This window comes from Thermothielavioides terrestris, chromosome 6 (assembly GCF_000226115.1).
Source record: "Thermothielavioides terrestris NRRL 8126 chromosome 6, complete sequence".
Lineage (NCBI taxonomy): Eukaryota > Fungi > Ascomycota > Sordariomycetes > Sordariales > Chaetomiaceae > Thermothielavioides > Thermothielavioides terrestris.
In genome coordinates this window covers 2,867,955-2,892,487 of record NC_016462.1, presented here as the reverse complement: position 1 = coordinate 2,892,487, position 24,533 = coordinate 2,867,955, and the positions used below count along the sequence as shown (strand labels likewise).

General features: G+C 58.6%; 8 protein-coding genes and 1 non-coding gene across 9 annotated transcripts; 3 read left to right on the top strand and 6 right to left on the bottom strand.

Annotated features, from left to right (window-relative positions):
• Positions 1–1,664: 1,664 nt before the first annotated feature.
• On the top strand, positions 1,665–2,104 carry THITE_2093289 (uncharacterized protein; the record flags this gene model as incomplete). The annotated part of the gene is made up of 2 exons (XM_003658081.1): positions 1,665–1,714; positions 1,819–2,104. The coding sequence occupies 2 exons, from the start codon at positions 1,665–1,667 to the stop codon at positions 2,102–2,104; spliced, it is 336 nt and encodes a 111-aa protein (XP_003658129.1).
• A 1,893-nt stretch (positions 2,105–3,997) lies between these two features.
• On the bottom strand, positions 3,998–4,637 carry THITE_2093288 (uncharacterized protein; the record flags this gene model as incomplete). Its single annotated transcript, XM_003658080.1, has 3 exons — positions 3,998–4,098; positions 4,185–4,289; positions 4,625–4,637. 3 exons carry the CDS (start codon positions 4,635–4,637, stop codon positions 3,998–4,000), a joined length of 219 nt encoding a protein of 72 aa, XP_003658128.1.
• A 1,669-nt stretch (positions 4,638–6,306) lies between these two features.
• Positions 6,307–8,244, bottom strand: THITE_2124630 (glycosyltransferase family 90 protein). The gene has a single exon (XM_003658079.1). It carries the CDS (start codon positions 8,157–8,159, stop codon positions 6,387–6,389), a length of 1,773 nt encoding a protein of 590 aa, XP_003658127.1. The 5' UTR covers positions 8,160–8,244; the 3' UTR covers positions 6,307–6,386.
• Positions 8,245–10,377: 2,133 nt separating this feature from the next.
• THITE_124712 (uncharacterized protein) lies at positions 10,378–12,887 on the bottom strand (the record flags this gene model as incomplete). The annotated part of the gene is made up of 5 exons (XM_003658078.1): positions 10,378–10,408; positions 10,579–11,418; positions 11,644–12,413; positions 12,502–12,658; positions 12,712–12,887. The coding sequence occupies 5 exons, from the start codon at positions 12,885–12,887 to the stop codon at positions 10,378–10,380; spliced, it is 1,974 nt and encodes a 657-aa protein (XP_003658126.1).
• A 2,722-nt stretch (positions 12,888–15,609) lies between these two features.
• On the bottom strand, positions 15,610–16,232 carry THITE_117035 (carbohydrate esterase family 1 protein; the record flags this gene model as incomplete). Its single annotated transcript, XM_003658077.1, has 2 exons — positions 15,610–15,968; positions 16,049–16,232. 2 exons carry the CDS (start codon positions 16,230–16,232, stop codon positions 15,610–15,612), a joined length of 543 nt encoding a protein of 180 aa, XP_003658125.1.
• A 1,418-nt stretch (positions 16,233–17,650) lies between these two features.
• On the bottom strand, positions 17,651–17,944 carry THITE_2031359 (uncharacterized protein; the record flags this gene model as incomplete). The annotated part of the gene is made up of 1 exon (XM_003658076.1): positions 17,651–17,944. A coding segment is annotated over one exon (294 nt), but the record flags the coding sequence as incomplete, so codon positions are not given.
• A 1,300-nt stretch (positions 17,945–19,244) lies between these two features.
• On the top strand, positions 19,245–21,864 carry THITE_2124629 (uncharacterized protein). The gene is made up of 3 exons (XM_003658075.1): positions 19,245–19,416; positions 19,497–20,252; positions 20,307–21,864. Exons 1-3 carry the CDS (start codon positions 19,334–19,336, stop codon positions 21,709–21,711), a joined length of 2,244 nt encoding a protein of 747 aa, XP_003658123.1. The 5' UTR covers positions 19,245–19,333; the 3' UTR covers positions 21,712–21,864.
• A 202-nt stretch (positions 21,865–22,066) lies between these two features.
• Positions 22,067–22,543, bottom strand: THITE_159545 (uncharacterized protein; the record flags this gene model as incomplete). Its single annotated transcript, XM_003658074.1, has 1 exon — positions 22,067–22,543. One exon carries the CDS (start codon positions 22,541–22,543, stop codon positions 22,067–22,069), a length of 477 nt encoding a protein of 158 aa, XP_003658122.1.
• A 1,087-nt stretch (positions 22,544–23,630) lies between these two features.
• THITE_t151 lies at positions 23,631–23,724 on the top strand. The gene has a single exon. It is a non-coding gene; the product is annotated as a tRNA-Ile (tRNA).
• The last annotated feature ends 809 nt before the right edge of the window (positions 23,725–24,533 follow it).

The following is a 24,533-nucleotide window of genomic DNA, read 5'->3' as shown; positions in this document are numbered from 1 at the left end:
TCGGCCTTGTCCGACCTCAAGGCGTGGTGTTGTACCTGCGACCTCGGAAGTGGCAGGGGCGCTAGCCTTCTTCAAAGTCCTCGCGAGATGCGGTCCGCAATGCTACGCGACGGCCTTCCCACCTTGCTTCGGCAGCAAGAGCAACAATCCCTCCCCAAACACCGGGTAGCCGCAATGTCCACCCCTTCCTGCGGCTTCAGCAACCCAGCCACCTACAACGGCGCCACCGCCCTAACCACGGCTACTAACCTGCTTTCTGTAAAGAAGGCTTTGTCGCGGGACTCGGCTCGATCCTAGTTGACGAAGACAGACCACTCGGTTGCCGATCACGTCTGGGAACCCGTTCATGCAAGCCACATACAAGTGTCAAAGGGGATTTGCATTGTCCTGGCCTGCAGGGTGCCAACGCCCGGGGCCCTCCCTAAGTCCCCGGGCCGAAGACTGGGGTCGTTCGCACAAGAGCTCCTCAGGTCGAACAGTGCTGCACACACCCCCCGCATGTCTAGTAGAAAGTGAGTTCCTTCTGCGTAGATGTTGGCGGAACTGTCTTTGGGGCTGCCTCGAGTCTAAGGTGCCGCGGAGGCATGTAGGCTGGCCCCGTAGGCCAGCACAACGCCAACCGCAGCGGGTTCACCCCTGCCCAACAATGCATTCCATCCAATTGTCCGTCCCACCTCGAGCGCCGGGGGGGGAAGGGGGAGGGGGCATCTTAAGCGGCTTTAAAGCGCTCCTGATTGAGCCGTGCTCCCCCGTTATACTACTGTGTACACAAGCTTGGAATCATGATAGACGGAAGTACACTTCCTCTTTACGCAGTAGCTCAGATCTGATTGGCACGCTGAATTAGCGTTTAGATCATCCCTAACACTAAATTAGCGTTTAGATCATCCCTAACGCTAAATTAGCGTGTAGACTAGTGTACGCACTAAGTTTGATGTGGCAATCCCCTTCCACCCGCCCCGCTTTTCTTTGAGGCGAGCCGACGATTGGATCCTGTCCTGGATTAGGTCCCTTGCTCTGCTGTTCTCGAACATCCTCTGGCATGGGGACTGGTTTATCTGCTGCGTAATCCTGGGAACCAATTTGCATAAGGTACCTACATCCTGGCCCTGCGAATAGACAAGTACACACAAGTACCTGACCGGGTCAAAAAACGCACTACTGCACCCGGGTTTACGTGTATCTTCGGCACGCCGGAGTGTCGTTGATCTGACCTTCGTGCGTACTGAACCGAGGGCAGCACTCTATCCTAACTTACCCATCACACCAAGTACTGCCATTGCCCCATAGCCCCCTCCCACCCGCTAGGTGCTGCCGTCCGCTGTTGCCCCCTGCAGTCGTAACCATGTACCCGATGTTCTTCTGCTCATCTGTGAGCAGCAATGAAGAGGCGCCCTCAACTGTCGGCCGTTCCCCGTAAGCTACTTAAACCGACGACAGCGGCCTAGTCCCCCTTTCCACCGTGCTCTTCCCACCAACCTCTCGAAAGTGCTCACGCTCTCTTCTCTCTTCTAGCGCCTGCTCTTATCGCCTTGGTTATTTTCCTTACCGTCCTTCCCTAGCTCTGCTGTCGTCCAAGTGCACCTCGCCGCCTGCCACAAAACGCCAAGAAAGCTGAATCGGATCGCTTTGTGTCTCCAGAGAATAAACCGGAGAAAACAACAATGGCGTCTTCTCCTTACAGCAAAGAAATCTCGTTGACCGGGACTTCAAGGTCTGTTCCTCGATTTCACTTCATTAATCACCCTTATTCTCTTGTCTTCCCTCCTCCCATCTTCTCTGATCTCCAAGCCAAACCCTAACCTTCGACCTCCCTAGCTCCGGCCGGCTCTTGACCCCCAGCTCCTCGAGCAGCTCTGCGACCCATGCCTCCGCCGCCGGCACGAACAACACGACGGCAACCGGAGCCCAGCAACCCTGGGTGCCGACCTACCCCCTGCAGCACTACCTCGCTCAGCCGGCGACACATGACAGCGTGCCGTACGGGCGCCTGGCCGGCCGCACTGGGTGGGGCGCCGCCGATCCCGAGAGCCGCATCGCCTTTTACACGGCATGCGCGGAGCGGGCCATCGACCGTTATGACCTCCGTTTCGGCAGCCCGTGATTCAGCAACGGTCGGGCTGGTACAACGACGTCGGGAGAGAATGCGGCTATGTGTGTGCGGCATTACGATGATGACTTGCATGATTGGATGAGACATGATACTAAGAAAGAGATGGATAGACCGGACGGGTGTATTTTCGGGGTTAATGGGGCTCGTGCAATGGTGCAGTGGGGCATTCGGTTGAGAGCCGCTCCATCGGATCCTGGTCGGGTGCAGGCTGCAGGGCCCAACAAACAGCATGCTGAGCAGGGGCGGTCGGACCCACATCACCCACACCTTGGAATCTGGCAGGGAACTAAATCTGTATCCCTTGCCTTTCGAAGGTCGTCCTCAAGTGGGAAACATCTGGCCGGCTCGCTGCAGACAGCATTTTGGGGGGTTCAGACCGAGGTGCAATTGGGAAGTGGGTTATTTATAGCTCACCAGGCGTCGTCCGCCGTTCACGTCAGCCAAGATCTCGAACGCTCTGATCGTACACTACACTACGTGACAAGGAAGGCCAGATCGGGAAGGTGGGGCGCAGCTTGATGAGGAAAGTGGGGCTCAGCTTGATGGTGACAGATCACGGTTGGGAGGGAAGCACAGGGTGGCCCCTGTGAGCTTGGATGGGCCAAGGACGTGCTCTGATTTGTACAGTACCTAGTCGCTGGGTACAGGTAGTCACAGATAGCGCAAACTCGCAGCACACCTACCACATATTCGCTCGGGATATGATGGAGCTCGATGCCTGAGCTCCGTATGCTTAGGTACCTTACTGTAGGTGCAGTAGCTAAGGTAAGGTACTTAGTCCAATCACTACTGCTAGTAAAAGTTTGCTGCTGCTGCCAGAGTGCCGTGGAGGACTGCAGTTCGCCGACCCACTCCTAACCCCAGAGTTGCCCACCCAAACCCCCGACCCGCCCCGCGTTTCTCGGGCGAACCCGCGAACCCACGAGCCAGGTGAGTGGGCAGGTTTGAGTATTCCGTACACGAGTGTCGGGTATTCTTCGCAGGTTGTCCAAATTAGGAGCACCGCACCAGCCTTAGTAAGGTCAGAAGCTGTTTTGGTCGGCCAAATGTTGCCAAGCTGGCCGGGCAGAGGGGCATCCCTCTTGCTCCGCAGAGCCTCAACTTTTCTAAATTGGTTCAGACTCAGAGGACCACCTTCGCTTTGGCGGTACACTGTCGTGCCTATTTTTTACTCACATGACGCACTGTCGGCTTGCTTACGTTGGCATTTCGCGTCGCTGAGATCGTCCCCTACGCTGTCACTTCAGGAGCCGCAAGATGTAAGGCCACCACCTAGGTAACCAATGCTGGGCTCCCAGGGCTGGGCCGCTGCAACGGCTCCTTTTCTGGCGCTCGCCAATTTTTTGGAGTTCGCCAAGAGCAGGAACCGGCTGCCGGCTGGGTCGCAGCAAACATCTACCGTCCCCGCAATCCGGCGGTACGGCGGCGGAAAAATCGGCTGCCACAACTGCAGCAGGAAAAGCTGTCGGCCGGCGCAGCAGCGAAATCCGCGTGGCCAGCAGGGAAAGGCTGCTGCTAGCCATTCCCAGCGATTCGTAGCGACCGCCATGGCGTTGACAATCTGGACAACGACCATACAAAGACCATGATGCCCTGCATTGTTTCTGGCTTCCATCCTCTTTACCGCAGCAGACCAAACTGGGAGCGTCGGGGCTTCAGGCGAGCAATTTGTGCAAATCAGTGCATGTTGGTCCATGTGCCCCAGCGGCCCTTCATCGGACCGACTCCTCCCCTTCCCTCGCAATGCGGTCACTCCACAGCGCTTGAAAAAAGATGCAAGGTACCGGCAACTTGATCATCCCGGGCAACATGCTCAGGGTCGACAACCCTGTAGAAGTCTGCGCCCGCCCGCCTCAATTCAGCGGGAGTCCTCCAGATGCAGCCCTACGGTGCAAGCGAATTCGGGCCGCGATCCTTGGCGGATGACGGGACGACGGCAGAGTGAACGCCGTTCGCTTCCAGCATGGGCACCTCCGTTTCCACAGCTGGAGCGTTTGCATGGTTGGCTTCCAAAAGGGCATCGCTGCCGGGAAACTCATGTCGCCGTCCTGAGTATTCGTTCCGTTCCGACCCTTGGCTGGGAGGGAAAGAACGGGGGTCACCGCAGCCTCGAGGGTGCGGGTGGTCGCCGCAGTGTCCAGGCTCAGGAAGTCGAAGTCGAAGATGCCGCGCGCATCTAAGGGAGAAGGCAGACGCTTGGTTAGCGATGGCTGGTAGTGGTGGCTGCTCCCTGTCCTTTCCCCAACCTTCTTTGCCCCTTCGAGGTCGAGGGTTCGCAACACGAAAGCGTAAACTCCGTTACGGACGATGGTAAGGATTCCTGACGTCAGAGCGGGCGCTATTCTAGTATTCACCAGTTGCAATGTGCTCTTGTTTGTTTTAACTTCGAGCGGCAAGACGCCGAGACCGAGAAGCTCTCAGGGTTAGGGTTGCGCGAGGTGCTAGCGGCACACACGTGGCAACCTCTCACCGCCCCACTTATCTCGACCACAGCCACGGAAAGCTGCGTACCTTGTTTTCTCATGGGGTCGACGGAAAGCGAGAAGCAGCGTTCGGAGTTATCAAGGATGTACCTCCGCGATTGCAGCGAGCGTGGTTCGGAGGCTCAGCTCAAAACAATCTGCAGTGGAACAAAAACCACCATTTATTCAGACCCGGAGGAGATATAAAATGTCTTCATCTTCCTGGGTCTCATGATGTTCCTGTTGGTCATTGACCTCCAGAGCTTTTGTACATTCGCGAGGGTCCTTCTTCCCCAGGTGTTGTTTCGCTGTTCAGGTGCCTGCTGCCAAACGCCGTTAATCCCCATACGCACCCCTTTCCCTTCCAAGCCAGATGTCTTCCCAAGACGACCATTTGTAAGCCCGAACCTGGACCACTCAGACCTAGATACCTCATCTCCACTACGTCAAACGTTTTAGCCGCGATTTCTTTTTTGTTCTTTCTCTCTGTCATCTGTTTTGTCCTGCGTGTTCTGCTGACCATCGTGTTGTTCCATCAAAGGTCCGGGTCAGAAACGACCGGGAGTGTGCCAACCTCGCAGGGATCCACCACCACCACAAGCGCCAGCACCACCACCACGACCCACACTTACAACATGGACCGCTTCCTCAACCAAAACATACGCGACGATGCCTCGCTACAGAGCCGCATGGTCGAGCACAGATACATTCGTCCGCACCCGTGGTCCTTTGTCCGATTCTACCGGGCTAGGGCAGCCAATGCGATCGCCTTCTTTGACACGCGATTTGCTGCTGGCCGGGCCCCTCCCCATTGAAGGCCTGAGCAGCCAATAGCAGGCCAGCGGTGCTGGCTCCTGGCGCTGTGCCGGCAGGGGCAACCCCGCCAACCTGGAAGTCTTGGGGCGGATAAGCAAAGGCTTGGCCAAGGAAGACCCAATCAGCCGGTGCGACAGGGGCTGCCAGCCAATCGGAATCACTCCAATGTCGGCTTGTCTGCCACGAGCCGTGCAACTGCCCAACTGCCCAGCGTGTGCAGGCCCGGTCGGTCAGCGATTTGCCCCTGCTTTGGCCGAGTATCTCCGTTCCCTCGACTGCATCTGGTTTCACCACGACTTTTCGGTTTTGGGATTGGCTGGATTTCCTCTGATAACGATTCGAGGCTCGGTACCCACTTCCATCGCTCCGTGTATTTCTGTTTCCTCGGCCTTGTTCAGGATTCGGGCCCCTGGTCCTCGCGAGGTTGAAGCAAAACTGCAATTTTGCCTGTCCAGTTTGGAATCTCGGCTCGCGGGGTTTGGCTGCTGGAAGGGAAATTGCATGGGATACCCACAAGGCGTATAGGAACAATCGCGTGCTGGAAACATGGAGAACTGAAAGCAATATAGCGACAAGTTGGGGAACCGGGAGAATCTGTTGCTTGCTTCATGCCTTTCTCCTTATTTCTTCTTCATTTCTTCTTCTTCTCTTCTTCTCTTCTTTTTCGAGGTCCCTTTCCTCCCCAAGTCGGTGCAGAAGTCATCCCAAGGAGATCGTCTGGCAGCTCATCCGCGACATAAACACAACAGTGAAGCCAGTGGTTGTGGAGCGCGAGATTTGGGGAGAGATATGGGCCATTCAAGGTGCAATTCTGTTTCGGAGACATGTCGGCTAGCACAATCCCAAGACCAACACTTTACTGTGGTAGAGAAAAGCTTCGTTCGATGCGCGCAACAAGCCCAAAATCCCCACAAGCATATAGCCAGCAATATACAGATGACCAACTGAACATCATAAATCCCTTTCACAACAACGTTCAGCCGATTGAAGCTCCTTCAATCGCTCTCACCGACCACCGCCAACGCCCCCCTGCCCTCATCCACCAGCCTCGCCAGCTCCAGCACCAACCGCCACACATACAGCTTGACATCCACCTCCCGGACCGCGCGGGCGGCCCACTCGGCGCCGGCGCGCCCGAGCTCGCGGGCCGCGGCGCGGCCCCGCTCGGTCTCGACCAGCCAGCGCACGACCTCGGGCAGCTCGGCCATGCCGACGCTCACGGGCACGTAGTGCAGCCAGGGCGCGAGCCGGTCGTCGTGCCACTCGCGCAGCAGCGTCTGCTTGAGCACGAGCGACCGCGACGCCAGCAGCTTGTGGAACCGCCCCGAGATGCCGTTGCCGTCCAGGTCGAACACCAGCCGCGCGCCCAGCGCCGCGTCGCGCGGCTGCCAGCTCTGCGCGCGGAAGTGGGATGCCTGCTCCCGGCAGGGCTGCGGGGCGCTGCATTGGAAGATGCGCGTCGGGAAGACGTGGTAGTTGTGCGGGTTTAGGAAGGGGGAGGTCGTCAGCGTTGGTTTGTGGGATCCCGCGGTGGGAGCAGAGGCCGGGGGTGGGGAGGTAAGGTAGAGGTGGTGTCGGCCGGGTTCGAGGTTCTGCGCGAGGGAGATGAAACGCTGCCGGTGGAAGTGATGCCAGTCGTTGGTGGCGGAGGCGACCGCGCCCGTGGTCGAGCCGGTCCAGTACAGGTGGTTGTCCTTTTGAGGCCAGGGGACATCGAACGTGGCGTTGTAGAGGAATTCGTCTTCCAGGACGTAGGCGGGCGAGGGGATGAGAATGTCGGACATGGTGGAGGGCGCGCCGGTCGAGAGGACGGGCACGCGGCCCTCGATGAGGCGGAAGGAGGGCGGGCCCTGGAAGAGGCCGTGCATGTTGGCGTACTCGGGGTGCTGGCAGAGGTCAAGCGCCGCGGAGAGGTTTGTGATGAGCGGGAGGTCTTCTGTCTTCGGTTCTGTCTGGGGAGACGTTTTCCCGTTTTCCCCTTGTAGAACGTGGGACGGGCAGTATTTTGTGATTGCGTTCCAGGTTGGACGCTCGGAGAGGTCGGTCACAGTGAACCATTGTTTGGCGCTGGGGTTTGGGTGCGTTAACCGCGGAATCAGGACCCTTGGTTCGTCGAGGTGGTTCACGAGGAACTTGACGTCGGGAAGCACGCCGCGGAGATCGCCCAGCAGCCTGTTCATCAGGTCGGAAACGTGCCTATCGGCGTTGCGACGGGGGTGGATGCAGTGAGTCTCGGCGGTCTTGCCAGAGAAGGTGCAGAGCCATAGATCGATGTCGGCCGTATCTTGTGCGTCGTTCATAATCTGTACCACCTCCTTCCCGCTGAGTTTCCAAAACGGCGACACGGATTCGTAAATGGTGTCGAACTCGTCGATGATGGGAGATTGGTTCGCGACGGCAAACTCGTACCACGCCTCGAAGCCGGGTGGCGGCTCAACCTCGTACCGGCGCTGGTACTCGTTGACGGCATCCGCGTAGGTCTTGGATTGCCGTTCCAGCATCTGGTTGAAGTCGGCCTGGGCGTTGCGGATCAGCACCTCGATGGGATGCTCCAGGGAGTGCAGGGTCATAGACCGGGCGTTTCGCATAGCAATAGTGTAGGCCGCATAGGGGCCGAGCGAGATCAGCGCAAGGGCCCACAGAGCCGATCTACCCTTTGCCGACCTCGGCAGCATGTAGATGATCTGGGCTAGGGCGAGCAAAGACGCTATCACAGGTGATACGGCGTCAAGCTCGGAGAGTTGGATGAAGGGATCGATGCTGGCCATGATGCCGAACGTCCCTATTGCAGGCGCGAGGATCCAAGAGGTTTGTTGAGCCTTCGGTTGTAATTAGCGCTCTGAAAGTACAGAGAGAATAAAAGGAGGACAGACCGCTTGAATGGTAAAGTGCCAAGTGAATGCCTTGGGTAGTCCCAGCAGCATTGCCGGCACAACAAAGCTGGTCCTGGGGAGGCCGAATCCGATGAGCTGGATGGCCAGTACAGTCGCCAAAAGGGCCATGACCCTGTTGGAAAGAGGCGCAATTGCCTCGTCGAGATCCGGAATAGACGGAACGAACCGAAGGCTGGTTGTCGTCCTCGGGATCAGCGCGGCATAGACCAAGAACAGCGCAGCCACGGGGAGGGCCGACAGAGCCAGCTGCCGGAAAGTCCAGCCGGGCTGCGCGAGAACGGCCAAAAGCGCAACCAAGGCAGTCCCCCGGCCCGTGCGGAAGAGAGATGAGATGAGCGACGTGTCCGCGCCATCCCCTGTCCGCGCGTCAGGCCGGAGCCTCCTGTCGGCGATGCACAGAAGCGGCGTCAGGACCGGCTGCGTCGCGTCAGTGACACCGATCTCCGCCCAAGAGCCACACACTTTCCCTAGTACCACTGCGCAGCACCGACAGCCATCTTTGAGCAGCGAAGGGAGCGCACTCACAAAAAGCCACACACTCCCGACCTCGGCGCGATAACAAGACACGCCCGCCACGCACACAGCAACCACCCACGGCGCCCATCCGCCCACCCCTCCGCCGCCGCCGCCGCCGCCAGCCCGTCCCAGTCCCGTTCCCGGACCCGGCAAGCCCGCTTCCTCTCCCGTCCACATCCCCGTCCCCCCAACACCTACACCCTTCCAAACCCCGCGTAACCACCAAACCGGTAGCCCCCTCCCCCCCACTCTGCCCCAACCCAGCCGCAGCAAAGACAGCAGCGCCCAGCAGAGCGCCTCGGAGAGGACCTCGGCCGGCTGGCGAGCGAGGGTCGGCGCGGGCAGGCGGCGCGCCAGCACCGCGCACAGCGCCGCCGCCGCGGCGGCGCCTACGGCCGGGTCCATGTCGAGAGCAGTCGCCGCGACGGCGCGGGCGATGATGCGGCCGCGGTCACATGCCGGCGGGAGGAGGCGCATCGTCGGGCATGGTTGGCTGGCTGGTTGGTTGGTTGGTATTTACTTTCGCGCCTGCTCGGAGAGATAGAAGTGAAATGACGGCTGGGAAAAGGGGGGGGTAAAAGCTGAGAATGTATTCCGGAGTGTGGGGAAGAGTTGGAGCAGGGGGTCGGCAATGGACGATGGCCCGGCGCTAAGGAAGGTAATTAAAGGTATACACTAGGAGGGCAAGGCATATATTCCGTATACGTATGTACATGCAGTCCTGAAGTCGGCGTCAGGAGGGCATCGTCAGCAGAGTGGGGTATGAATGAAGTTGGTTTTGAGTCTTCCGGCCGGCGAAGGGAAAATGTGAGCGAAAGCAGTGTGGCAGCTTTGCCAACCAACCGTCGCAGGTTGGCCTTGCAAGCCTGGTCTAGACTTGGTAAGAGTGTGGCTGAGGGCTAATGACACCCAGCCAAAAGGGGGGGGCGGCCAGGGTTCAGAATGCGGATCCCGGTCCAACGTTCATCGTCGGTTGGCTGGCTTTTTGCCAAGCTGATTGCTAATGTGCGGAATATTGGAGCCGGCATAGCCGGATGGATGGGGACGAATTCGGAAAGGGGGTAGCGTTCGCCATCGCATGTGGGGACTGCGTTCCCTGGCCTAACTGACTTGTGTATTGTACACAGTATTGCAGAGTAGTGGAGAGACTACGGAATAGTCAGGTATGAAAAAGCATGAATGGGTTTGAAATTGGACTTAAGTAGCGGTTCCGGTATAGAACCAAAAGTCGGAAATCAAAGTCGCTGAGCACACAAATTCAGTCCTCTGAAAAGGCTGTGAGCCGAGGTTTCGCTGACCAACATAGCAACTCCCGACGGTATTTAGTTACATGACAGGTCTCGATGTTGTATTCAGGCTCTGGTTGCTGCCATGTCAGAGTCCAACCGGCTTACTGGCAGACGCTTTCAATCGTTGAGTGCGCCTATGAAAGAGGACTGTACACTACCTACATAGGTACTACAACTAGGTCTAGTCTAGGCTACCAGCAGTCACCGACTGTCATTCTAGGTTACACGCAACTCAGTGTGTGCGTTCCACAACTGAAGTCAAATTCGCTTCTGAATCCAAATGCAATTCAAACTTCATTGAGCATTCCAAACGCAAGTCTAGTATTAATTAAAGCAAAATCTATGCGCATATTCCTTCCACTATGTATCGTAGCAATCCAACACCATCAAAATCCGTCAACCGCCGGTTTCACGCCGCCGTCCGACTACCCTCTCTCACCCTCCACTCCCTCACAACCGCTTCTTCCCTCCCGCCATCGTCCACATACCCCAACCCCCAATCCCTCCGTCCCGTCACCAACACCCGACACGCCTCCAGCCGCGCATACAGACACACGTCCGCGCTCGCCCTCACGCCGCCCACCTCGGCATCCAGCAGCTCCAGCACGCCGCGACCGTCGGCGTCGCGCGCGTGCACGTTGGCGCCGCACTCGAGCAGCGTCGCCAGCGCGACCTTGCGCCCGAGCCGCGCCGCCAGCAGCAGCGGCGTCTCGCCGCGGCGGTTGCGCGCCTCTAGCACGCCGGCGTCGGCGCGCACCAGCGTCACGAGGATGGTCTGCAGCGTGCGCGCCTTGTCGTCGTGGTCGTCCGGCACGTGTTCGATGAAGGCCATCAGCGGGGTGCGCCCGAGGCGGTCGTAGTGCATGACCGAGACGCCGACGGAGGGGTCCAGGAGAGATTGTAGGTGGCGCAGGCGCGTAGTGAGGACAGCTTCGGAGGAGGGGGATGTTGAGGAGGAGGAAGACGTCGTGGTGGGAGTGGTGGGGCTGCTGGCAGCGGTGCCGTAGTGGCTGTCCTTGGTACCCTCGAGCTTGCGCTTGAGGTGCGGACGGCCGGTGGCCTGCACGTGGCGGTCCATGGTTTGCTGGTTGAGGATCGCCTCGGCGAGACAATGCAAGCCGTTGCGGCCCTCGGCGTCCTCGATGCTGGGGTCTGTGTACGAAGATTGGATTACTTGCACGAGGCGGGCGTGGTACGCGAGGAAAGATCCTTCGTCGGATGACTGCGGGCGGCTGCTGGAGCCTGCGCGGGAAAAGGCCTCCACCTGCGGCGATATACAGCCGTTCCGTCGGGGTGGTATGTACGGGTTCGGGCTGGCCGGATCGCCGCTGGAAACAGGATTGAAGCCGAATGCGTCGCGGCGGCAAGCGAGTGTAGGGTTGAAAAGAGAGACGAGGCAAGCGAGCGCTGCTGGGTCTCGGACCAAGGAATGTGCGCGATGGAAGAAAGTTCTGCCATAAACGTCGGTCTCATAGACAAGCTCCGGACAGGCGTTTCCGATGTAAGCGAGAAGCCGCCTCAGGGGCGTCGACGAGTTCGGGACATCCGAGAACCACTCGAGATTGAGGACGTGAAGAAAGGTCTGTCCGGCGGTGTTGACCCTTCTCAGGCTCCCGCGGTCGCACCGCACCGCCATTCCCAGGAGCTCCTCTTGGTAGCCCTCCAAGGCTGCAAGCAGATGCAGCGGCGTGTTCCCAAAGCTGTCACGCAGACCGAGGTGAGCTGGAGAGGGATGGGCGAGGACGCGCCTCGCCCGTGCACTCAGCTCGCCCGTCGGTAACACCCAGGAGTCCTCCTCAGCAGATGTCTTCTTGGAAATGGAACACCAACAGTTCCCCTTCCCATGCTGCTGACCCGGGAAGTCTGCACAGCTGCGGGTATGAGCGGTGAGAAAATCACCAGGGAGCGCGAATCCCGGGTCCGGAAATGACTCGTAGACCTCGGGAACAGCCTCATCCGGTGGAGGGTCGCCTGGCAGAGAGGCTTCGCTGACGGCTGCTGACAGGCGACGGCTAGATGAGCGGCCGTCGTCAGAGGAAATCGAAATGGTGAACTCTTTGATTAATGTGCACAGCTGAAAGGCGTAGTCGGTTGAGCAGTCGGACACTCTTCTCTTTATATCTTGAATCATGCGGGGCAACGAAGCAATGCTTGGATCAGTGGCATCGGTCCCCTCTTGCTCTTGGCCCTTGAACGGGATGCTGAAGTAGCTGTGGCCGAGAGCGTCCGGGGATGCAGATAACTCGAAGGACGGAGTGTCCTCCGCCTTGGCACTCTGTCCGAACGGAGAGGTAAGTTCGGTTGTTGGCAGGGCGTCCCCTCGCTGGCGGGGTACGTATTGGTCAGTAATGTCTCGGGTAATGCCGAATGGGGCGGTGTGAGAGGAAGTCGATTCCCCCAGAGACACGAACCAATCCTATGCGTCGACCCCAAGTCTTTCTTCTCTGGCGGTTTGGGGACATGGTAAGGCTCATTATGCGTTTGCTCATTTCGGCCCGAGACTCGGGCCGGAGATAACGGGGGTCATTGTCGAGCATCTTGTGGACGGTCTTCTGGGCCGAGTTCTTCCTGACCGCCGGTCAGCTGGTTGTGGAGTGGCTCTGAGTGTGTCCGATACCCACTTCGGGTTGAAGCCGTCATCCTCGAGGACCTTGAGGATCTTCTCGACGGGCAGCGTGGAGTACAGGTAAAGCCTAGCCAATTTCCGAGACCGAGATACGGTCCACTGAGGCGGCCGTCCTATCCTGGAACCGGACGGAGGCGGCCCGGCGTTGGTCGAAGCAGGCGAGGAAGCCATTTCCCGTGAGCTCGGCCTGGATGCGGACGTAGTGGAAGGCTGACGGGAGTGCAATGGGAGTGGCATCGCGTTATGGCCATCGTTGCCGGCAGGACTTCGATTTATCGCATCGACGTAGACAACTCGTGCTGGCCGGAGCCGAGTCAGGACGTCGACGGGCATAGTATCGAAGCTGGGTCCCGCAAGAGCCCTCTTCCGTGTTTGCCAAAGGGTAATTCCGCCAGATCATTCTGCCATGGGCGGGTCGTGCATAAAGCCCGAGGATATGTATCGACGACTCGATTCCCTGGTCCGCGACCCCCGGCCCAGGGCCCGTCTCCACGGCGGAGGAAGGGGATCGCCAACATGATCAAAGGTAGTCTGCAATGCTGCATCTCGGCCTCGATGGGTGCCTGGGTGCCTCCGCGGCGCCAAAGGAGAGCATGTGGGCAATGGTGATGGGGACGAGCCATCATGGCTTTGATGCTGGGGAACCTGTGTTTGCGCAGGCGAGGCGCCTGCGGCGATCGGTACCTTGCTAAGTATAAAAAGTCGGATGCAACCTCGGACCTCAGAAGCTTCTGTGCGGCTTCCATGCAGCTTCCATGCAGGTGCTGGGGACAGAGACCCCTGGGGAATGTGGCGCAACGCCTCCAATGACGGCTGTGCCTCTCAAATGAAGTGTGCCACCCGCCAACCGCATCATGCTTTTGAGCGGCGCAAATTCGTGTGAAACATGGACCCATGCATTGTCGGCTGGCCAATAGGATCGTCTGGCTTCGTCCGTGGCCATGTGGGCTTGAGCGGGGGGAGCGTCGCATGCATGATCAGGGAGTTGCTGTGGTAAGGCTTCTTCTTGCTTGTGCGATTCTGAGAGCGGCGCAACCAGACAGCACTGTGAAGGGTATGGTAGTTGATGGCGTGCCCTCCCCGCAGCAACTGGCAGCTTGAACGTCAAACCCGGAACAAGACCCCAGATGGTCGCGGAGAGGCAGCAATTGCGTAAGTAAGGGACGCGAGCGTCACGGCTCGCCTTTGCGAGCATGCGTGTCAGCCATGTCTTCCTTTCAGAAGGCTTCCACACATACGCCGCGGTATTGCATCCCAGCAAGACGTGTTCTGCCGCATGTTGATGTGCGGTGGATCCGTTTGCTCCTTTCCCGGACCAAGCTGCGGGATGACCCAACATCTTTGACCAACTTACGGCCGGTTTTCGAGGCGGCGGCTCGGCGAGCCCGTGGGCCACCCCGCAGCAATCTGAAGGACCTCGCTAGGACGGCCCCTGGTTCTGCGATGGTAAAAAAGCAAGCACTGCGATATGTTGTTCTGCTCGCCTGGTGTCAGCGATTGTGGCAATCGAACAGACACCATCTCATGGGCGTGCCGGAAGAGGAGGCGATGCAGGGTCTCCGGTAACATTGCCGAATCGGCACGGTGAGTGAAGTGCCGACCAAACTTTGGCTTGGGGCAGCCCGGAGAGATTCGGCGGTGTCATAACTGGTTCCGTGGATCCGGTGATCCAGCTGACGTGGTGGTGCTGACGGTTGGCGGGGACGGGTCTGCACATCTGCGGGTTGCTCTGGATTTGGGCGGGCAATTGAGCAGTTTGCTTGCTCTGAATCTGCACCTGGCAGCGGTCCCTGCCACCGGTATCTAATGAGGCAACTGCTCGACAAACTTTTTACGACCTCAGATCCGGCGGGCGAGGGAAGCTTGCAATTGGAACTCTCCGAATCTGGGAGATGAGCTGCCCGAGCAGATCGGCAGTGCACGAGTGATGAGCAAGGGTTGAAAGACACCTAACCCACTTGCAAAGCCAGGCCACAATGTTGGAGACCAGACCCGAGTAGCTGCCTGCTCGGTTCGACGGCATGCGGAAAACCTTGCGGACTGTTGTTGCCTTGGCTTCCAGGTTTCTCTTCTCACTTGCGAACTAGCCCAGGTTATAGAAGGGGCGGTCTTGCAGTACACACTATGGCACGACATGAATGTTGAATCGGGAAGCCGCGAACCGCCCCGAGGGACTTTGGGTTTGTGATGCAACGGTGCTTTGGCATGAAATCAAAAGCAGAAGCATTTCAGCCCTTCCGCTCCTTCCGCTTCGCGGTCACACGCCACTCCGGCAGCCACCAACTACCATCCACCTACCTGAGCTAGATCGGAAATCACATTTGGAAAAAGCGCCACCCGGGCACGCCTTGGTGTGTTTGACCGGGCAGCTGGGTCAGGGGAAACGATGTCGCATGCTGCTACACTGACACGGGAAAGGAGATCTCGGGCGTAACCTGGAAGGGGGGAACGACGTGGATCAGCAGGCTCAGCCGTTCCAGGCCCTGACTCGGGCGCCATTTACGACGTTGTGCGTTGGCCGACATCGCGGCACACCAATTCCGGATCCTCGAGGCTCCTTCTCAATCCATTCTGTCCGAACGTCGGCGTATACGACAAAACTCTGACAAGCTCCGGCGAGCTCAGATCATCGTGTCAACGGCAACGCGTACGCGAGAATTGGGGATTCGTAATCCAACTCGACAACTGCCCATGTTTGCTGCCACTAGCATCCATCGGTCCGGGACCGATGGCAAACTACCTAGTTGTTAAGCCACAAGAAAATCTGAGCAACTCCGGCCCATTGGCTGTCGGCTGGTGGCCCATACAATCAGGTATCCAAGCAGCTTCGTCCCGTCGCCATAATTGGACCCCCTCTGTCCAGCCAGCCGATAGCACCCCGTCACGTTCCGGGTCAGCTCGATGCCCAGCACGTTTTGCCATTGCTCGAGCGCCTCATACACGCATCGCATGCAATGTGCACGAGGTTGTCCGCCAGCACATGGGAGATCTGCATCCGCGGCCGCTGCCCCGTGTCTCCCGGAAGCGCATGGCGGACCAGACTCCCCCACTCCTGCGGCGTCTGCTGCAGCCCGTTGGCACGGGTCTGGTTCTGGCTTGCCGGCGCGGCAGAGGCGGCACCCGTTCGCGAGTACTCAGAGAATCCGATTAGCCCACAGGCCTTTCTCGTGTTCGTTTCAAGAGCCAGCGGGAGGGGGTTGGAATGGGGAAAGGGGTGCGCAGCGAGCAGCACGCCAAACTCAGCCGGACACGCTAACGGACAGTAACGCCGTTATCTCAGGTCGCACAGCCGTAAGTTCAGATTCGCTTCTCCAAACTTCAAGCTCGCACACCTGAGACACCGGCGGACTTAACGAAGAAGCGGCTAAACGCGACGCTGAGCAGGCCCCGCCGGCCTCGGGCCCGTCCGGATACGAGCCCGCCAGCAGGTTTGTCGTCATGCCACCCGGACGAGAAACCCATGACGTCGACGCACTCACGGTCGACGCTGTACTTGCTAATGGTGAGGGGGACCATGATGACGATGCCAAAGCGCTGTCACCGCCCACGCCGTGCGTTAGGCTGGCCTTGTTCTGCACGTCACTCACCGCAGTTGTTTTGGTTCGGAAGTATCGGATAGATCAGGTTGAAGCCGAGCTGGGCCGCTACAAGCACACGTGTGAAGCCGAACCACGCCTGTGCGTTGCTGCCGCAGCTGTGCAGCTGATGATGAGGGGAGGTGGGGGGTGTTAGCGTGCGGCTGAGGAGCGGGAGGTGCAGGAAGATCCATGCCGCTCCAATGATGGTTGGTTTGGCCGTTGTTTGACCGGCTCATAGGTGCTCATTTGGATCTTCGTCGGGCTGTTGCCGAAGTTCTTGCAGCGAGGGGCGGAGACAGCTCGTCGCCGTCTCCGGCGGGGGACCATTGCTGATGACAAAAGCCTACACAAAGAGAGAAGGACGTGCTTCTTCGGTAAACGGTATATACAACGCTCACATCCAAGGCCCGGCGGTATATATGTTCGGCGAGAGTGGCATTGACCCTGTCGTGTCCCTTCCCTCTCTCCGGTCCCGCTGACATTGGCGTGCTTAGCACGGCGCAGGAGATGCGGAAGCGAGCGGAACTTGCGAGGTTGCTTTCCCCTTTCGGCGTCTATCGGAACGATGAGTGGTTATGCGAGGCAACGCGGAAGAGCCTAAGCGAGCCAGGCCCAGGGAGCTAAAGTACCTTACCTAGCGAATAACCCAGTAGACTTTACCTAGAGTGATTTACTGGAAACTCTGGGGATGCCCGGAAGCCGGCTATCCAGGTCGGCAATGCGTCAGGTGGCACGGAGTGCCCCTCTGCGATGGGGCGTGAGTAGCAGTTGGTTCGGTGATCAGCGTGACAGTGCAAAAGACACTTACGAGGGCTCGCATACCTATATTTACATCAAGTTCCTCAATTAGTTTACTCGGTACGTTGGGTGGTGTACCATGAATATGCCGTGCCGTCCTAGGTTCCGCGGGACAAGTCACGCTGGGCTCCCCTCCGAGATCACCGCGCAGATGCTGTGTCAACAAGTGTTTGTGTAGATGAAACTCCGGTATGCCATCTACCCCGTCGATACAGTTGGTAAGGGCTACTAACTTAAAGGGCCACGTATTCGAGAACAATGTACATCTGGGCGTCCCTTATTCGACACCACATTCACCCCACGTCTGGCAAACCCTGATGTTCGTTGCTCTCTCTCCCAGCCCCCAGTTTGACATCCCACCATAACCCATTCCCCCGCCCACTCCTACCCCCCTCCCTTTCACTTCATCACTCCCCTTCACGTTCAACAGCCAACCTTCATAGCAAGCCCCGTCCCCGGCGCATCCCCCTGCATAAACTGCACCGTCTGCGCCCCTGCATCGTCCTTGGTCCCATCCTGCCCGTCATCACCACCCCCGTCCTGTCCTTGACCTTGACCCTCCTCCGCCTCCTCCGGCGGCGCGACCTCGAACCGGAAGCACATCTCGTCCGGCGCGACGCGGCACGCGAAGCTGTTCACCGTGGCCACGGCCCCGGGGCCGAACCAGGTCGTGCCGACCAGCTCCCCGGCCTCCGGCCCGTCCAGCGCGTACACGTTGACACTCGCGCCCGTGCCGCTGACGTGCGCGTCGGGCGAGGAGAGGTTGAGCACCAGCGTGCAGGACTCGCTGCTGCCGCTGCTGCTACTGGTGGATGGGGACAGGTCGGCGGGGATGAGGAAGCCTAGTTCCACGGGAGTGGAGCTGGTGTTGGTGTTGGAGTCGGAAGTTGAGGAGGAGGAAGAGTTGGAGGAGGAGGAGGAGGAGGAGGAGGAGGAAAGGCTGATTTGGATTGGGTAGGGTGGCGGCGGATTGTCAGATGAGGTGGCGGCGCTCGGTGTAGGATAGACGGTCGGGCACGCTGAGGCACGTCCGGGATGGCCGAAGGGGTTGGTTGGTGTTCGGAACGGCGGAGGGGGGGGGAGCGCCGGTAGGCCGGTGGCTCGGGTTGCTGGGAGCAGGAGGAATTGGAGGAGGAGGACGGTATTTCGGCGCCGCATGTTGAAGACGTGGCTGGTGTCGTTGTGCTGATGGTGCTGATGGGTGTGCTGGTTGATGCACTTGGTGATGGGGGACCGGACAGTTGGTAGCCGTGAGCGTGAAAGTTTGATTTCTTGTCGCTTCCCCGGAGGCAAGATAGGTTTGGTGAAGCATCCGACATGCAGTCGGATACATCGAGGACAACGGAAAGGCCGTCACCCCGGCTCTAATTTGTACAGCAGGCCAGCGCAGGGGCTCATTGTGCCGTGAACAGAGCGCAAAGACGTTTTCATGGTCACGGTGCGCTTCAGCCACAACTTTTGGGGCGAACCCTTTCCCGTGACCAGGCTAGAAGTCATAGACTTGTCATGCTAGTTGCGCAGACCGTCGAGCTCGGGCTTCGATTGAGATATCTAGCCTGGCCAAGGCCCTCTCACGGGCCCTTCAAGTATGTTGCTACTCCAGAGAAGAAGAGGAAAAAGCCCACAGCAGAACAAAAAACAGCGGGTGGCCCAAAAACGCCGGGAGGGGTGGTCAGTTAATGATGCAAAGACGGTCATGCAGTTACAAATTCCGGATATCGACCGGGCTTGACGTCGGAAACTGTCATGGAGGTATGCAAGATAAGAGTGAAAAATGAACGCCGTCGCTTAGACCTTGCTCACTCGGTCGTCCGCAGGTGAGGTAGTTGATTGTCTGGCAAGTTTTTGCTGAGTGGCACAGACTAAACCGAATGACCAGCTCATCGCAATTAGATATCGCGTCGCAAGATCCAGAGGCTAAGTAGTCGACGGGAATAATCCTGCTAGTTGACAACCTCAATGGAGACGTGGAATACCCTAGGCGCGGCAGGACAACAGGCTGAGCTTGGTTTGGAGATTCACCTTACCTTATGTTCTGGAGTGTACACGAGGGTAGGAGTGAGCTCCCCGTTCATCCGTTCACCGGTCGCTGTTTCATGCAGCCCGCGACGCTGAAATGCCCCACTAAAAAGTCGCGATAAGATAAGACTCCGCAGCCCGCTCGCAAGCAGAAGGGGAGAAAATTCTGGGTCGGACAGTGGAAGAGAGAGTCAAACAACAGCAATTGTCCGGCCTGCGAAAATGGTGAAACGAAAGGTCGCCGCGCTCGAGAAAGTCGAGGCCGACTTGGTCAACTTGCAGTACAAAATCAGGAGAGATCCCAGGTGCGCCCGCATGGACACGAAATCCCCTCTCGCTTCCGCAGCCCCGTCGTTGTTGACCAAAAGATCCGTCCCCTGTTTAGGTCATATGCCCAGGAATTTTACGACCAGTGGCTTGCGTACGACGCACAACGGCAGATCTTCTTATCGTCTCCGGCGACCGTGTCGAGTGACGACACCAAGAAATTTCACGACCTCGTCGACCTCGTTGCACACGTCGCCGACCTGTACCCCGACCTCACCGCCCCGTTCCCCGGCCACCTGAAGGAGCTGCTGAACCGGCACCATGCGACTCTCGACAAGGAGCTGCGCGAGAAGGTGGTGGGCAGTCTGGTGCTGCTGCGGAGGAAGGACGTGATCGACTCGACGAGCCTGCTGACGACCCTATTCCCGATCCTCATCTCAACACCGAGCAAGACGCTGCGGTCCCTGCTCTATACCAAGATCATCAGCGACCTGAGGGAGTCGAACTCGAAGACGACGAACCACCGCCTCAACCGGACCATCCAGACCGTGCTGTACAACCTCGTCACCTCGGACCGCACCTCGACCAAGGGCATGTGGGCGACGCGGATCACGCGCGAGCTGTGGCGTCGCCAGGTATGGACCGACGCCAAGCCATGCGACGTGATGAAGGAGGCCTGCCTCAGCGACAACGAGAAGGTGGTTGTTGGCGGTGTGCGCTTCTTTCTGGGCGGAGACAAGGAGCGTGAAGAGCTGGAGGACGAGTCGAGCGACGAGGACGTTGACCTTAAGAAGGTCAAGCACCAAGGGACCATCAATAAGAAAACCAAGAAGCGCGCCAAGGCGTACCAAAAGGCACTTGACAAGGTCAAGAAGTAAGCGCCCCTTCTTCCCCTTTGTGACGAGCCTCATCTGACCGAGAACGACAGGCAAGAACGCAAGAAGAACGCGCCGCAACCATTGAACTTCTCAGCCCTGCACCTCATCCACGATCCTCAGGGGTTCGCCGAGAAGCTGTTCCAAAAGCACTTGCAAAATGCGAAGAACAAGTTCTCGCTCGACAACAAGCTCCTGATCCTACAGCTGGTGACCCGCCTGGTCGGCCTGCACAAGCTCACCATCATCTCCCTCTACTCGTGGTTCGTCCGCTACCTGACGCCGAAACAGCTCAACGTCACGTCGTTTCTTGCCTCTCTGGCCCAGGCAACGCACAACCTTGTGCCGCCAGACGTGATCGAGCCGTTGGTGGTCAAGATCGCCAACGAGTTCGTCTCGGAAGCCTCGGCATCTGAGGTGGCAGCAGCGGGCATCAACGCCATCCGAGAGGTCGCGCTCCGGCAGCCGCTCTGCATGACCGAGACACTGCTGCAGGACCTGGTCATGTACCAACGGAGTAAAGACAAGGGCGTGGTCATGGCTGCCAAGGGGCTGCAGTCCCTGTATCGGGATGTGTACCCCGAGTTGCTGCAGAAGAAGTACCGGGGCAAGGAGGCTACCATGGGCTTGCGCTCGGGCGAGGTGAAACAGCCGAAGTTCGGTGAGGAGGAAGCAGGGGGCATCGAGGGAATCGAGCTTCTCGAGAAGTATAAGGAAGAGCAGAGGAGGCGGAAGCGGGAGGAACAAGGTGCAGCAGAGGACGGGGATGGCGAGAAGAAGGAGGACGACGACGACGACGAAGACGATAGCTTCAATTCAGATGAATGGGAGGTCGCCTCGACGGACAGCGAGTCGTCGGGCGGCTGGATCGATGTCAGCAGCGAATCGGAGGACGACGAGCCAGCCAAAAAGCGCCGACGGAAAGAGGGCTCAGAAGAGATTCCCGAACTCGTGGACACGTCGAAGGGGGAAGATGATGCCACGGCCGAGCGCAACAGGATATCCAAGCTGGCGACTACGACGATCCTCACGCCAGCCGACCTCGCCAAGCTGGAGGAGCTCAAGCGCGAGGCCAAGATCGACAAAGTCCTTGGGCGACAGTCGAAGCGCAAGAAGGAGCTCATCGACAAGCACATCGAGGACGGGCTCACGGCCGAGGACATCGAGCTGCCGGCGCAGCTGGGCAAGAAGACGACCAAGGAGGAGCGCATCGCGCTCGCGCGCGAGGGCAAGCCCGCCCGCGAGGAGCACAAGTCGACGCAGGCGATCCGCAAGGCCAAGAAGGAGGCCGAGGGCAAGAGCACGACGAACCGCGAGAAGGCGCGCAAGAAGAACTTCCTCATGACCATCGGCAAGGCGCGCGCCAAGAACAAACGCAGCCTGGTGGAGGCGCGCAAGACGCTGCGCGCGCACATCGCGAGGAGTAAGAGCGGAGGGCGCAGGAGGAACGGCATGTAGTTTACTGGGGAAGGGCCAGACACGTCGTGATTCGCAGAAATGGGCTTATTTGAGTGGCAATCTCAGATTCCCATTGCAGTTCGACAAAGGAAATGCTACTTACCTAAACCTTACCTACCTTGCTATACAGGTATCGAGGGTTTCGGAGATATGATATCTCGGTGGAACAGCTCAGCTGACAGCTCACGACCACCTACCTTTTTTTCCTTCTTTTTTTCTCACTTCAACTTCACGTCGATGGACGATCCACCTTCACGGCCCATCAGTCAGTCAGTCAGTCAGTCAGGCAGGCAGGCAGGCACACAATGATCACCCACCTCAACTCACTCGGAGCGGTGTACTCACTCCAGGTCACTCAAGAAAGATCAATCGGATCCTCCACCGTCCCCTTCCCACCACCACCCCGCCTCCCACCCCCCACCTCCCGCACAACCACCGCCGCCGCCGCCGCCCGCAACTGCGCCGCCTGCACCCCGGCCAGCTCCGCCCCGTGCACCTCCGCCCGGTGCCGCACCGCCTGGTTGCTCGACGCGAACCACGCGCCGCACCCGGCCGTGCCGCACCGCTGCGCCGTCTCGGCCACCACCACCCCGCCCGCACCGCCCAGGTCTTTGGCTCCGGCTCCGGCCCCGTCGGCCGCGTGCGCCGCCTGCAGCGCCGCCAGGCTCGGGTGGCCTGCCAGCGAGCGGCAGAGGCGGCAGCGCTTGGCGGTTTGGTTGCGCGCGAGGATGGCGTCGCGGGTGGTGGAGCGGCGCGACGTGGAGGTGGAGGTGGTGGAGGTGCTGGTGGAGGGCTCGCCGCGGCGGCGGGTGATGTCCTTTTGGGAAGGCATGGTTGCGAGTTCGAGCTGAGGCATATAGGGGCTGGGCGTAAGTGTGTGTGGTGGGTTGGGGTTAGAGCGTCGACCGAGTTTGCTGAGAGCTTCTCGGGCTTCGAACGTTCGATCTAGAGGAGTGTGGTCAGTTCGACGGTGGGTTACAGGCTTGGTACTTACCGGCTCGGGGAAGGTTGGTGGTGAAGTACGATGCTGTGGGAAGCTCTGGGGTGGCGGTCGGGAGACAGGCGCCGTCGAGACGATTTAAATAGAGAGGTAGTCTTGCTGCATCTGCGTTGGGCTTGTTTCTGTTTGCGTTCTTGAACAACATGCCTTTCTTGGATGACTCGCTAGGTCAACTCGGCCCGAGAACAATGCTGTCGCAGATGGCAGACATTTGCATTGTTCTAGAAGGATACCAAGGCGAACGTCTACAAGAACAAAAATCAAGTTCCAACGCTTTGTCTGAATCGGCTAGGCGGACGATCAGCATCCCATGCGTTAGAGATGTCCTGTTTCCTGTTCCTCACAGCGCCTTCATCCCCGACCTCAACTTCCTTTCATCCTTCATGCTGTCCCTTTGCTCTAGTCCAGATATGCAAGCCATGAAAGACTCGGGTCGGAACAAGAACAGGAAGAATAGCTCGCATATTTCGGTTTGTCAGCTGGATACCGATGGGTTCCTGCTCAGCAGTAGCGTTAGGTGCGATTGGGCGGCTGTGGTGACTTCTTCTAGTAACAGAGGGTGATTTACAGTGAAACTCGCCCCAGTTGCCATGACGTGTGCAGCTGTGCGTCCAGCTACTTTGCTCCTTCTTCAGTTAACCTGGAAGACCGGCGTCGTCTTGACCAGACACCGCCCTGGGTCGAATAGCATCTGCCTATGCGGCTTTTAGGATCTATCATTTGTCTTAACTATCTCCCCCATGGGTTGCTGCCAGAAGCAAGAACGAGCTAACACGAGAAGTAGCATTTTCGAGTTTGATTGCGTTGCTTGTTCGGTTGCTTGTTCATTGTCCCATCATGCCAGTGATGTGTTAGGTCCAATCAAGAGACCAACTTGTTAAGCTGCTGAGCCCGAGCGCCAGCACCAATCACTGGAAATAGTCCTGTGGTCTAGCGGTTAAGATTTCGCTCTTATACCCCTCACGAGGGTAATGGGTATGCGACGGTCGTGGGTTCAATCCCCACCAGGACTATTGATTTTTGTAATTGGCCTGCTGTGCGCCGTGCGTCGAAACTCGGGGCTGGCAGGCAGGAGGAGTGGCTCAGCCTGCTGCTGCTTCGGTTGCTGCACCTGCTGCCATGGCGGACACGATCTTCCATTTCATGATGCGAGGCGGAAAGCCACAACGAGCCCTAACCCAGAGCAGCTGAAGGTCCATTTCTCTGGCCGTGCGGGGCAGCGATGGCGAACACTTCTGAGGTTATAGCTAAAGAGGTCCCGCCAAGACTAATTTCGGAGACTGCCGCTTACAAGTATTTACAATCGCCACGGGGTGAGCGGGGCCACGACAGGGCTACGACGGGCTACGACGACTTCGAGCAACATCAACAACGAACAATCGCAAAGACTCGTTGCAACAACTTTACGAAACCTCAACCAAATCGAAAAAAAAGAAAACGAAGTTAACCCTCACCCTAACCATAACCCTCACCCTAACCAGCGGGGGGCTGGCGCCGCCCCCCGCACCCCCGGCGAACTAACCCGTGGCTAACCCGTGGCGATAGTGCAAACCCCCTTAGCGATAGCGAAAACGCCTTGGCGATCGGGGTTGCGTAAAAACGTTGTAAAAACATTGCCGACAATTGGCCGAAATTAGTCTTGGCGGGACCTCTTTAGCCATCAGCCACTTCTGAACTGCGCCACCGCGCCACAAGCGCCCCAAGGGCTGTCCAGATAACGGCTTTCCGACGCCGAGGCAAGGGTGCGCGCCTGGCGGACGGTTAGGTAGGTAGAGCAGGCATCGTGCATTGCCGTCCATCCGCAGTGCAATGCTCTCAACCA